Source organism: Salarias fasciatus, chromosome 20, assembly GCF_902148845.1.
Source record: "Salarias fasciatus chromosome 20, fSalaFa1.1, whole genome shotgun sequence".
Lineage (NCBI taxonomy): Eukaryota > Metazoa > Chordata > Actinopteri > Blenniiformes > Blenniidae > Salarias > Salarias fasciatus.
The window spans coordinates 18,221,580-18,235,231 of record NC_043764.1 but is presented as its reverse complement, the minus strand read 5'-3'; the positions used below and the strand labels follow the sequence as shown (position 1 = coordinate 18,235,231).

Here is a 13,652-nt window from a genome sequence, read left to right as displayed (position 1 = left end):
GAGGGGTGGTTCATTCAGAAAAGAGGTATACTAAAAAAAAGTTTACCATGCGGTTTACCATGCGTAAGCATGTAACCAGAGCCGATAAGTAGACAGACTGACAGTTTTTCAGGTTTCCATACATCAAATGTATTGCATGTTTTTGGGAACCTAAAACAGTATTTGTGATTAAATGCCTTCCAACAAAGCAAAAACATTTAAAAAAAACAAAAACAAACATATTTATTCTCATAAACTAAACTCAAAAATGGGTTCATGCATCATCCAGAAATCATATTTGGTACATAATTGCCTTTTATATCAAGTGTAAAAAGTTATTTAGGATAAAAATAGACAAAAAACTACTGAGATACACTTTGTAAGATTTGGATTTTCTAGAGTGCTAAAGATTACCACCTGATTTTTACCCAAAGTTTATTTTTTGTTCTAATTTATAAGTTTTGGTTGTGATTCACTTGTTGACATCCCAACAATAATCGTGCATCAATTCAACACGATGCGACCAGCTTTTGGTGGAAGTCAAGCACATCAAATATGCAAGTATTGCTTTCACAAAGCAGCTCAGAGCATGAACAATCAGAATAATCAATAGTTTCAATTTCATGAATTAAGGATACTGAATACTGAAGCTCCTTCATTTCAAATCTGAAGCGTTTTCACAAAATCCAGATTCTGCTGAAAACAACATCCACACAAACAATTCCTGACAAACTCCAAGCTGTATTATTTTGTAACATTTGCAAAATAAAATACTGCCTGTGTCAGAAAAAAAATGTTTGAAATGTTTCCAAGCAAAAACATAAATAAAACATAAACGTAAATGGAGAACTGTGTAGGTCAAATCACATTTACTGGGCTGTAATCCTCCAGGTCGACACGATGGGCGTCTCCGAAGATGAGGAAGACGACGAGACCCAGAGTGTTGACGAGGATGATGAGGGAGAAGACGGTGGCCCACGAGTGTGAGACCTCGATGAGGTAACCTGAGAGCGAGACCAGCACCAGTCCTGCCAAACACCAGAGGAGAAGGAGGGATTCAAGGTCACAGCGGGCGTTCAACTGACAGTATCAGAGGTCATCGTTCAAAAACTGACCTGAAAAAGCTCCCATGGTATTCATGAAACCTGCCGCAGAAAGGGAAATGTATTTGAAGCATTTATTCAAAATGAAGAAACAGATTTTTTTGAGGGAAGTGAAGGAGAGAGTCACCATAGAGAGCGCCGGCGCACGACGGCGTGAGGTCCTGTACGTTCACTGACACGCCGCTGGAACACAGAAACAGAACACTGCGGCTGAACCTCACACATTCACAACAAGTGTAATGTTTGCATTTGGTTCTTATAAAAACACAGCGTTAATAAGAAGGAGAAAGAAATTTTAAATAGTCATAAGTAAAGACACATTTCTTGATTCAACTTTCCTTTATTGATGCAAAGAGGACCCACTGTGAATACTGTGTTTTTAAAACTCAGTCACCTGTAGATGATGAGTTTTTTTAAAAAACACAAACTCAAACGTTAATTATCAAACATACCTGCTGCTCAATGAGGATGTGCCCACAGACATGGAGACAAGCGTCACCGCAGTGGGAAATGAGACACTTCCAGCCAGAATGATTAGAAACATACTCGATACGCCCATGGCAATGAACTGAGGACGGAGATATTCACACTTTAGACTTCCTATAACTGACGCAGTGCGCTCACCTCAATCCTCTTTCAATAAATGAAAACAGTAGTGATTAGATTTATATTTGTAATGAAATAGTTTTGATCATTTTTCAAGATCTCAGCATACAAGTGACAGCTCGAAAGGTGAGAGACGCAACATTTGTTCGACATTTTTCAAAGACAGGAGGCTAGTTAGGCTTGTAATAACATGTTTGAAACAGCCGGTGAAAATTCCTGGAAGAATAGCTGAGTTACACATCATGTCAAAACCTCCCTCTGCACCTCAGGAGCTCAAACAGCAAGTCAAAATAATGCATTCCCATGGTTACCTGTGTTGCTTTTCTCACGAATGGTAAACTCCAACCTGCAGAGAGAAAACTGGAGTCAACGTGATTTTGTTTTGAGTGAACATCTTCATACATTGGTTATACCTTGGCTGACGAGGAAGTCGGAGAAATATCCACCACATATTGCTGATGGGATGGCAATCGCCCAGGGAATCACGTTGTACACCCATCCCTGAAACAGCAGCCCAGTTAGCTCAGGTGATCTGAAGTCGGCGACTGATCGACCACCGGCTCAGAAATACCTGCGCATGTGGAAATGTTTCTTTGAAGTATGTCGGCAACCAGGATAGTAAAACGAAGGATGTGCTGCACATGCACATATGAGCGACCACCATGGCCCTGACAAAGAGAGAGAGAGAGACAGAGAGTTGGGGTCCGGGTTTATGAGCACATACAAACATGTTGCTCTAAATAATGAATGAAAGAAGGAATAGGTGATACCAGACAGGCGGCTTCTTGAAAAGACTCAGCCAGGGCGTCCTCGACACGCCGGGCTGTGGGTTGGTCTTTGTGTCCATCTGCTCCAGGATAACGTCACCTGAAGCACACGGAACGTCAGACTGAGGAATGCAGAACGACGTCTGTTCATTCCTCTCCTTAAAACTGCTTTGCTCTGTAAAAGTGCCGTAAGACTGACCCTGAATCTAACCTGAATCTAAATGTTTGCAGTGGATTTGATGAATGTTTCAGGAGAACTGAATCTTGAGTCAATCCACAGTCAGTCAGCAGCAATTTTGATGCAATTATTGTGAACGCACTAAACAGCAGCTCAGCAGTGTGGACGGTTAGAAACATTCGTTTCCTTCAGATTCTCAGATATTAAGATGTTCAACAGAGTCTGAAAATAATAATATGTGAAAGTTAAATGAAAACATTGGTTGTTTTTCTTTCTCTATTAATGAATGAAATTACAGAAAGTACTACGAGGCCACGATGTGACTCTAATCTGGCTCTAATTTTCAGCCAGAGGGCAACAAGGTAGGATTTTCAAGTCGTCCTGATTGTTCTGTGTGAGCTGTGGTCTGATGACTTTACCGTTTATTAAATACAGCCAGACTACGAGCGTCCAAAGCGACGACAGGAATCCGGTACAATAGAAGACGCTTTCCCAGCCGAAGCGGTCGAGCATCAGTGAACCGATCCCTCCAGCCAACAGTGTTCTGGAAGAATGAAAGAAGAGGGGTCATCTGAAATCAATCTGTGTTCAAATCTGAACGTGTGTGTGTGCGCGTGTGCGTACCCGAGTGCAGAGCCACTGTGCATGGCGCTCATTAAAAAGGCTTGGTCCCCCTTCACCACACGCTGTGAACACAGGCTGGCCAGAGACGGGAAGAAAACACCTGGAAGGGAGGATCGGCGTCACATCTGAGCTCATCCACGTAGAGTCTGTATCTTATCCTGATTTCAGTCTTGTCAGCTAACGTCAGGCAAAACTTTAAGCTTTTATTTCCACGGAGTGCCAGGTGCGCCACCCACCCTGCAGAACTCCCATCAGGAATCGGGCCCCCGTCATGACGGCCAGCGTGTGCGAGCTGAGGTGGACGAGCAGCGGCGTGGCAGCGGTGATCAGAGTCCAGGAGACTGTGGAGATGAACAGGACCCGCTCTCCTCCGATCCTGAGAAATAACAAGACCGCTAAAGAGGAGTCCTAAAGCAAGACGCCTAACTCAATAAGCAGAGCGTTGAATCACGAACACACTGAAGTCTTCCAAAAAGGGTGAGTAGGAATCAAACCTGAATTCCCCTCGGACTGGCCCAATATGTTAGTTTCCTAATCATTGCAATGCACCACATTTATTTCATAATAAAAATTACAAGATTGAGTGTATGTTTAAGTAACCCTGACAGTAAAGTTTCTGTGTGTTTGGATTAAGTGCCATCGCTATTTCAGTTTTCTTTGTACAGTCATTTGCTACAGCGACACCGCTGCTTTGTCAAAACCAAATCACGCGTGCAACCACGCAGGTGTAATAATGTTCTTTGCTGTGAGGCAACAGTGAAAACCACTGATCCACTGTGACGCCTTGAGACAGAGGCAAAAATGTCTCACTAGGGTTCAAGAGTGGGAAAGAGGAGCTGCTCAAAAAATGCCATTACAGGACAAATTTTAGCTTCATTCATGGAGAAAATACTTCAGTAGAGCTGGAGTTGGAAAAACTCATCTGAATCTAACAATAAGTCTTCAAGGTTGTTGACTTGTGCTCGATCTGATGGGTTACTCACTTGTCACTGGCGTGTCCTCCCAGGACCTGTGTGACGCAGTATCCCCAGAAGAATCCCCCCAGAGCCAGCCCAGAGTCGATCTTGCTCCACTGGAACACCACGGCCAGGGTGACGGCGCAGATCGGCATGGCCATCCGGGCACAGTACAGCAGGCAGGTGCCGATAAACAGCATCACCATCCATTTCTGAGCCACAGGTCTGTGAGGACAGGTAGGTATATACGGTACATAAAGACTACAGGAAGTATCTTAACAAGATTTAACATTATGAGCAGATAAACAGACAAATTCCAAAGAATGCAACTTCAGCAGGGCAGATGTGAAGACAGAGCCACGCCGCTAACGTCAACACGATCCGAAAAGGTCAAACCGCTGAGCGGCAGTATCAACACTGACACGAACGAGCTAATGAGCATTGTTAGTGTGGCTTTCACTGTACGCACACACACAGTTTTCAGTGTTTTAAAAGCTAAAAACACCATTTTAATATATTAAATGAGCCAATCACCCTCCAGTGTTTTTGAGAAATGAGAGGTCAGACTCATGCAGGACCGTGGCCTTCCAGGACCAGGATGAGACACAGCTGGGATTTGTCAGAGGGCTCTAACCTGCAGATCGTCACATCACTCTACAGTATCTGTAGAGGCTCTCTGTCACTTTTATAAAACTACATGTAAATACGCCCACTTTCGTTTCCATTTTTAAATCTGTTGAGAGGGAAATAAATCTTTCTCAGGTCATTTCACTGCAGACAACAACTGTTGAGTTTTGGACTCTGGAGTTCAGTCAAACAACCATGGATAGACCCCCTTAAAAATGGGTAGTTTCCAAAAGTTTTCTTTGACTTTATCAGCCAAAAACTGTAGCAAAGTTTGAGATTAGGATCAATATTACTTGGGAAGTTTGAAATACATTTTGTTTCTCCAGACAAATATCGATATCAGAGGGTAAAAAAAAAAGATTCTTTTGATCATGAAGGTGGCAGACCCTCGTCTAGTAAAACTGTTAACTAACACAGACTGAGAGAGCCGTCTACACTAAAGTGACCCACAGACCAGAGCAGGATCACAGAGGAACTACGCAGTTAAAAAGGTCATGTTGCTGCATCATAACTCATTGTGAGAGCAGATGGTTGACTCTATTATGACGCTTCTAAAATATGGAGCCCAACCTGAACATAAAACAACAGAGCACCAAAAACAATCACAGTTTCACGTAGAGGAACGTATTTACATATGAAGAAGTGCAATACAAAGTTTTACAAAGTTTTTCAAATTTAGACGATTGGAATCCATGATAAAAATAAGTTACATAGAACATTTTCATTACCACACCATTTCACAAAGTGTCCTGTGGCTCCCCAGCCAAAAGCTCTGGGTCCATTATTATGAACTGTAACTGTCAGGAGAACTCAAATAGGCAAACATGCTGAGCTTTGTAAAATTTAGGGATCAGTGAAATCTGTCAGACTACTAAAGGGTTAAAAACGTGCAGAAACACATGTCTCTGAATGTCAAGTAAAAGAGCGCAGATTGCACAGAAAGACAACTTCAGTCGACATGTTTCAGTAACCCAACGCTGTCTTAGAGAAATTCTAACAGATCAGAAGTGTGTCCCGAGTCTCGCTCCTACAGGAATCTGTACCGTGTGTGAAGTGAATCTAACCTTACGCCGTCTCACCTCGGCCACAGGTCTTTATTCCCGGAGTCCTTTCTGGCAGACGCAGTGGGCCGATAAACCCTGGGCTCCTGTAAACAACCATTTACGTCCCCCTTGTTGTCTATCGACGTGTGATCGCCAGCCATTCAGTGAACACCAGCCTCTTCTTAGTGATCTGTGTCACTGTCCCTCGCTGAGAGGTGTTGCTCCAGCGTATCCCCAGGCAGGCGAGACCAACGAGTCAAACTTGTTACAACAAAACTCAGAAACAAGCTGGTTGTGATTTTCTGTACTGACAGTAGAGGTCTTTCTGGAGCGGAGTTATCCGTCTGCATACATTGCTGCGGGAAAGAAATGCGTTATTGCAGCAAGCTTTGGAATTAACCGCCGTGCCGAAGTGTCTGTATGTGTGAAGAAGAAGAAGAAAAGAATGCAACACCAGTTCTTTTATGGTTCACAAAAGTTTTATTTTAATAACTGCAAATTTGATTTTAAAAATGTGGAATAATAAAAGATGTGAGCTTTCCGAGTCTCAGTATTCATCAAAGCCAATATCTATAAAGACAATACAACCTTAAAATAAATTAAGGATGAACATCTAGCAGCAAGGTTTTTTTTTATATCTATATATTATATATTTATAAAAGTAAACAAAACATAAAGAAAGCACAAGTGCCTTTCCCCAGAGGGGGGGAAAAAAAATAAAAGTAAGTCACACACATGCAGGTAAAGTGAAACGACTAACTGCTTCAGAGAGTGGGACGATTCCGCTTTAAGATGCTTCAGATCAGCGACTCTCAGCTGGAGGGTCACCCTGCCAACACATTTGAACTGACACTTCGTCTGTGCATTTACAAAAAGGAAATAAAAATCAACATATTGGATAGTCACACCCTTTAAGGTACGCTGACATCGGTTTACATATCCAATCGTGAATTTCAGACATGGTGAGACTGAAGACATCGGTGTGTTCTGTGAATGAAGTGTCAACAGGTGAGAGGAAGAAGCTGCACAGGAACGAGATGACAGCAAACAACCGAAATCGCATTTTTGTTTCAGCAAATAGGCTGAAGTTAGTAAAGAGCGCAGCTCGTCGAGTATCAAAGGGGGATATTGTCATTATACTGTGACGTTCTATTGAGCTATCACAGGTTCAAACTCTTATTGATTTAGGTTGTGTCTCATCATTGAGGGACAAACCCAGAGCAGCTGAGAACGCGGTCTGCTGGGATCAGTGGGGGGAGGCGGCCTCTCAGCGCTTTACAACAATTTCTCGACTTAGCCGAAGGCAAACGAAATGAGGCGCAGTTCAGAGTGTTTCTGCCTTCTGTTGGTTTCTAACTAACTCATCCGTCCCACCGCTGCCCTGCTTCCCCCGGTGCAGGACGGCGGGGTGCTGGAGCCCATCCCAGCTGAACGTACAGGGGCGAAGGCAGGTCACACACAAAAAAATAATAAATTAAAAATCAACACACTAACATTCACACCTATGAGAAATTTTGAATCAGTGTAAAATAAAAAAAACAAATGTGGGGAAAAAAGTGATTTAGGTTGAGATTTAAATCTGGAAACTGCAACATTAAAACAATTACATTTAGTTTCAAACATCATCTGAGAGTCTCCTGCAGGCTGAAAAGAACCATATTGATATTTTTTAATTATCATTCTGACGACACAAGAAGCTTGAAAACGATCCAAGAAGGATGCAGAAGTAGAGATGACAGTAAATGATTTCACCGGGCCTTTACTTCACAGTATGTAGGGACCAGACGCGAGCTTATGAAGGCAGTGCATACTGTAGAGTGGGAAAAAGGCTGCAGAGGCTTAAACGCCGTCTCTGATTTAAACACGTCTGTCTGGACTTTCTTCACCTTCTCAAATGCGCGCGAGATGACGAATCTTCAAGGCAGGCCGTCTTATAGACTCTCCGTAAACGTACAATCAAATTTAATGGCGTAAAAAGACTGTAAGCGGACTTTATAGTAAATTGCCTAGCATCGTCATAAATAAAATCTTACATTAAAATAATACTACATTAATAAAGTGTAGCTTTGTAAATGTTTTTTTTTTGAAAAATAGTCATATTTTGTTTATGAAATTTTGATTTTTAACTCTACTGAAGTAGATTATCTCACTCTAGACATGCCTTCAGTGAAAAAGGACATTTATATCTCTCTTGTGCCAGCTGTACTCTCTTTTCCCGGGGTTCCTCAGTTTGCCCCACACGCAGTATTTACAACGTCAGCAACTCTCTTTCTGGCAAAATAAAAGCCTCCGTGGGGAAAATGATCACAATAAATAATACTACCAGTTCATGTTTCGAAAAGACAAAATATAAAACAGCAATTTGAACTTCGTTGTTACCAAGATCTAAAAAACCCAAGATCTTTAATTAAACTAAATAAGTTTCTGTCACTTTGCAAATACAGCAATTTACAGTTCGCACAATGAGTTCAGTGAATGAAACATGAAAAAAAAAAAAAAAAACGAAAAAACCCAAAACCATAGCATTTGTTTATACACATATGTTACCTGGTTGTCACACAGTCACTGACTGATAATAAATTAAGGGGGTGTGGAAGGCGGCGGCTCTCAGCTGCTGTGTTCACTTGGGGTCCTCGATGGTGCCCGTGCTGAGGTCAGTCATTTTGGGATATTTCACCTTCTTCTGGTCCAGCTCATTCTGAGCCCAGAGAAGCAGCTTCAGGAGTTTAGCCAGTTTGGGCGTAGACTCCCTGTTTTCATAGTCCAGCACAGCTTGGTTCACCTCGCTCCACACCTGTACACACAGACGCATGCTCCAGTCAGGTCAAACACAACTTTTCTGGTTAAGTTTCACGGCCTGCAGTCACAACTAAAGTTCCCAGCAGACCATTCAAGTCCTGAAGGTTAAGAATAAGAATTTATAACAGCAAATGATGGCCCACCTTTTGTCGCTGCATCATGTTGAGCAGGTCTCCAAAGGGCGACTCCTCCGGGTTGTCGAAGGCCAGCAGAGCGAGCGTTCGCTCCATCTCAGTCAGACACTCTCGGCTCTCCTCTCCCTGCTCGGCCAGTTGCGTCTGAGCAAACTCCAGCGCTGACTCAGTCTCTCTTAGCCTGATTAACTCAATCAAATGTTGCTGCTGTGGGAGGGAAAAAAGAAACAAGCGCTGATGTTTGCATCGAGCTCCGTCTAATATCACAACAATTTCCTAATTCGCTGGGAAACACAATCTCACCCTGGACTATAAAAGCAGACAAATGGTTATTCACATTTGTCACTATAAACTTCCAACACTGTCAAAGAGTGGATGTTCATTTCAAGAAGCAAGTTTCCACTCCAAAGAACAGCACAATGTAATCAAAACTATTGATGGTTTTTAAAAAGCCATCAATCAGCCGTACCTGCAGGTGAAAGTACAAGTATCGATTGGTGTCAAGCAGCTCTGGATGTAGGCTGTTGATAAGTGCAATAGCTTCCTGTATCTGGCCCTTCAGGATCATCTCTCTAATCTTTATCCTCTCATCCAAAGAGTCCAGGTCCACGCTCGGCTCGATACCAGACTCCATCCGAAACTTCTCCGCCGCCTCCTTGAAGCCCTCTTCAAACACATAAAAAGCAGGAAAAACACTGTGGAGAAATTCTGGCTGTAACACAGTCGAAGATGTCAATCATCTGATTTTACTTTAATTCTACAAGTTACACAGTCGGGTTTGATTTAAACTGATCGCACAGTCAAAACATGACCAACACTTTCAAATGTCACGCATTAGGAAACTTCTGTTCTATATAGGGATACAGAAAAAATAACATGGGAAGAGATTCATATCAATACTGTCATTACAATGTTGGGATAAATATAAGGGTATTCACAGCAGACAGCTGTCAAGACCCCAACGTGACGATGGATAAATACAGAATACAACTGAATCGCTTTATTGTAATTTAGGTAAGACAGCACCAGGAATTATTAAATATTAGATTAACATTCTTTTTCAACAAAACTGCTGGTCAACAATTAATATATATTAAATTACTGATCATAGAGGACTAATGTAATGAAAAAACATGCAGAACATGTGTTTACTATTCCAGCTATAGGTAAAATGGAAGGACCTCATAAAGTTACATTCAGCTCTGTGACACAAATCTCGATTTTCATTTGAGGTGTAAAATTAATCAATTTCCATTCACTAAAAAACAGCTTATTTACACTGCCATATTTTTAATATTATTAACACGTGAGCTGCCATATATGATGCATTTCCAGATTATTGCCAAGTAGGTCTATCCTGAGCACTACATACCGTAAATAAGTATGTTCCTTCATGCTTTTTATTTTTACACCTTAACACTGTTCTTTCAGAATATAGTAACAAAAAAAGCAAATTTGTTATAAATCAATGTACCCATCAGTTGTGTGGTCTTTCAGTGATCAGTGTATCTCAATGCCCCGGATGCAGCATAAAACATGTATTGTTCTATTCATCAGTCCACAACCAAAAGATAATCATTTTACCATGAATATGCAAATATGAACCAGAAAAAAAAAACTGTATTTGTTCTTGGAGAAGGCTAATGACTGAATAACAACTTGACTACCTGTCCCAGAGTAATTCTCTTGATAGTTTATGAACCGTCACTGAGTTGGTCTCTCACCTGTGACCAGGTAATTCATGATGAGCCGATTCATGTCCGCCCTCTGTATGTGCACATTGTTTAATTTGTCCATCCACTCTTCTTTCGTGATGTCCTCTGGCTTTTCAGCATAACTCATCATTGGGATCCTGCGAAGTTCACGAAACCATCGGAAACAGCAAAACGTGAGCAAGGCTGACACAGCTCGGTCACACTTTGTATCTGCAGCGACTACAAACCGCACAGAGCCACATATTAAAAAGCCAACGCATACACGGGTGAAACCCGCTCGGCTGACAAATACGACTACATTAATAACACGATATTTCTGGAGCACTGACGGTGTTTCGCGGTAGCGGACGTGACCATAACGAAGGCAGGGAAATTCTCCGAGGCTTCCAAAACAAACTGCCATGGCGAGTTAGCCGCGTCCACACAACTCACCGTGCACACACAAGCTCCGGAGATTACCGTTCCTCGCAGGCGTGAGAAGTCCGTGATGATTCAGCAATGCACAGTCCTTGCGAGGCTTTAACGGGGACCTGAAACCTAGAATAAAGTGCGGACACACGGTCACAAGGTTTTCGCGGCTAGCTAACTAACCAAGCTAATGTGATAACCTCGCGATACGAACGTCACCCCGGCGCGCGTCTCCATTGGTTGCTGGGGTGACGTCACGGTTGCCGAGGAACAGTCCGGTCAGTTAAACAAGTGAACCGACGATAAAATGAAGATCTGTGCAATAACCAAATCCAGACACGGTGATTCATCTATTCTAGAGCACACAACTGACAGTTTACCCTCTTCCTCATTGAGACACGTTTGAACAAATCTAATCTGAAATCGTGAAATCTGAAATCATGGACGGATGAAGAGCCAGTGGGGTCGAGGGTGCCTCGCATAAACAGCCTCCCACCCTCTTCAAAAAATAATCAGATTGTGTGCTGATGTTGGACTTTTCTTCATTATTGTTATTTTGGTTCTTGCATTAGTGATTACGCATTATGTCACTGGCTTTTTCCCATCCCCTTTTAATGTCTTTTTTGCAATCTGCTGATTTTTTTTCTCGATCTTTGATAGTATTCAGTTTGTACCATTTGCACTCAGTGGTAGTGTCTCTCTATTTTGTGACTTTTTTCATTTGAAAGTATTTATTTTAATCTGCATATAGTTTTTAATTGTTTCTGTTTCAGCTTCATTAAAAAAATTGAACTGCTGCAGCAGCAAGTAGACAGGAATAAAAGAGTTGCAAAAAATATAATACAACAATAATAATAAATATTAAAAAAGAACAATAAAATGAAAACAATTGAAACAATATTTTACATTTTTGTATGATTTTTTTCTTAATTGAAACAGTATTTTAAACTTCATATGATAATTTTTTTGTTGCTTTTTTGTTGCTTTACATTTTTTGGGTACCCTTTTTGTATTTAGCTTGGTGTTTTTGACATTTTTGTGAATCTTAGTGATTTTTTTTTTCCAAAGTAGTTCAATCTCTGTTTGCAGTAATCTTGTGCTTCTCTAAATAAGTTTTGCTTTGTCCACTGGCATTTGTACTTGTTTTGTGTCTCCTTTGTTCAGGTTACACAAGTATTCATCTTGTGTTTCCCTGTTTTTTGCAACTTGACACAGGTACTTTTTTCTTTTCAAAACTCAGGAAGTGTTGCAGTTTAGGGTTTGATTGGGAGCCTTTATGTGCTGAGTTTGCATGTTCTCCCATGCATGTGTGAGTTTTTTTTCTTTTTTTTTGGTTTGTTCCCACAGTTCAAAAACCCGATATTGTGATGTTAATTGGGAAATCTCAAAGGCCTGTTGTGACTGTGATAGTGTGTTATTGTCTGTCTTTGTGTTTGCTCTGTGATAGATTGGTGACGTTTAAGATGTTTTCTACCTTCATTATGTGTGGCCCAAAGTTATTTACTATTTGTTTTTCTTGTTTTGATTATTCTGAACATCATGGATATCAATGTGTTTCTTCACTTTCGAGGATGCATGGTATATTTCTCTGTTGCTTGTGCAGCACTGTTATGTATGTAATGAATGAACAGGAATTTGTCACTCTTAGATTAACTGTATACTTTTTTGCAGGGGGTCATCACCCTCAAGAGTTTCAATTTCAGAAATGAAATTTCAAAATCAATTTTAGCTTGCCAGTTCATGAGTAACATAAATATGTGAATACTGTCATTTCACTGATATACTGAAGACTGTCTGCTCTGAGAAAAAAACATGCTCCGGAAAGTTTCAGTTCAGTTCAGATGTGGCAAATTACAAGCTCACATAAATGTTTAAAGTTATGTGTGTTGTTCCTTTCAGAGAAATTGGTAATGGGCTCTGATTTTGTAATGATAATATAAAGAAGTCATTCATTCAGCAAACAACTTCAATATGTATTTCTAACTCTAATTATTTATGGCTAAATTTAGAAATATATAGCCAAAAGTATATTTCAGGGCCCTTCGACCCCAAAGAATCTGCCCTACTTTCTCTGTGGATTATCTGGGCATGACGCCCAGCTGACAGATTTTCCCATTCACAAAGACAACGTCAGTTGTTTGACAACAGCTGAAAGATTAGACACTGATAAACTATTGTGGTCAGAAAAAAAAAACAACCCCTAATGGTCCCCACATCTCCAAATGCAAAGAAATGCCAAACAGTGATTGTAAAAGCAAGAGACAAAAGCTTCAGGAAGTGACAGATTTTAATTTAGTGAGAGCTTAGGTTCTAGAAAATACAGGCCAGTGATGTTTCAGTATTTTTTGTAAGCCATAAGAAGTTCCTAAGCTAAAACATTTTCTGTAAGATGTCAAACAGTTCTGTCTAATGATGAAACTGGATACATAAAAATTATATATCACATGACCAGTCTAGTACAGTCTGAAACCTTGTTGTTCTTGTGAGCATGCTGGTACCTCTTCTCTGTCTTCATGTTGGGTTTCCTGTCCAGTCAAGCCCACAGGTACGGCTGCCCTGTGAAAAGTATGAGTGATTTTGAGGAAAAAGCCTTTAGTTTGTTGCTGTTAATTTCATAGCTTGTACCAGAACATGGCAAAACTTCAAAATTATAAGAGAACAGCATTCTGCCAGAGCACGGTCATGAATTACTCCAAAAACATTGTAAATACAA

The 13,652-nt window shown here is 41.0% G+C and overlaps 2 protein-coding genes across 3 annotated transcripts; both read right to left on the bottom strand.

The window, feature by feature from the left end:
- LOC115408576 (solute carrier family 17 member 9-like) lies at positions 1 to 6,062 on the bottom strand. Its single transcript, XM_030119419.1, has 13 exons — positions 5,920 to 6,062; positions 4,241 to 4,438; positions 3,494 to 3,633; positions 3,258 to 3,357; positions 3,053 to 3,177; positions 2,459 to 2,555; positions 2,260 to 2,356; positions 2,102 to 2,189; positions 2,000 to 2,034; positions 1,535 to 1,650; positions 1,210 to 1,265; positions 1,095 to 1,124; positions 1 to 1,007 (listed from the first exon to the last, which is right to left on the bottom strand). The coding sequence occupies exons 1-13, from the start codon at positions 6,042 to 6,044 to the stop codon at positions 838 to 840; spliced, it is 1,377 nt and encodes a 458-aa protein (XP_029975279.1). The 5' UTR covers positions 6,045 to 6,062; the 3' UTR covers positions 1 to 837.
- Positions 6,063 to 6,349: 287 nt separating this feature from the next.
- LOC115408577 (glucose-induced degradation protein 8-B homolog) lies at positions 6,350 to 11,144 on the bottom strand. 2 transcript variants are annotated; one of them, XM_030119420.1, is made up of 5 exons: positions 10,964 to 11,144; positions 10,541 to 10,668; positions 9,286 to 9,482; positions 8,826 to 9,023; positions 6,350 to 8,677 (listed from the first exon to the last, which is right to left on the bottom strand). In XM_030119420.1, exons 2-5 carry the CDS (start codon positions 10,659 to 10,661, stop codon positions 8,504 to 8,506), a joined length of 690 nt encoding a protein of 229 aa, XP_029975280.1. In that variant the 5' UTR covers positions 10,662 to 10,668; positions 10,964 to 11,144; the 3' UTR covers positions 6,350 to 8,503. The 2 variants fall into 2 exon arrangements, with proteins under 2 accessions (XP_029975280.1, XP_029975281.1); XM_030119421.1 differs by having other exon boundaries at positions 11,045 to 11,136.
- Between the last annotated feature and the right edge of the window lie 2,508 nt (positions 11,145 to 13,652).

What these genes read in the sequence shown, in the direction of transcription:
- LOC115408576 (XM_030119419.1), bottom strand. Translation starts at nt 6,044, where the DNA reads ATGGCTGGCGATCACACGTCGATAGACAACAAGGGGGACGTAAATGGT. An exon ending in CCTGATGGGAGTTCTGCAGG is followed by an intron (nt 3,358 to 3,493) that starts GTGGGTGGCGCA and finishes CCTCCCTTCCAG; the next exon opens with GTGTTTTCTTCCCGTCTCTG. An exon ending in GTGCGCCGGCGCTCTCTATG is followed by an intron (nt 1,125 to 1,209) that starts GTGACTCTCTCC and finishes TTTCTGCGGCAG; the next exon opens with GTTTCATGAATACCATGGGA.
- LOC115408577 (XM_030119420.1), bottom strand. Translation starts at nt 10,661, where the DNA reads ATGATGAGTTATGCTGAAAAGCCAGAGGACATCACGAAAGAAGAGTGG. An exon ending in CATGAATTACCTGGTCACAG is followed by an intron (nt 9,483 to 10,540) that starts GTGAGAGACCAA and finishes ATGTGTTTGAAG; the next exon opens with AGGGCTTCAAGGAGGCGGCG. An exon ending in ACATGATGCAGCGACAAAAG is followed by an intron (nt 8,678 to 8,825) that starts GTGGGCCATCAT and finishes CTGTGTGTACAG; the next exon opens with GTGTGGAGCGAGGTGAACCA.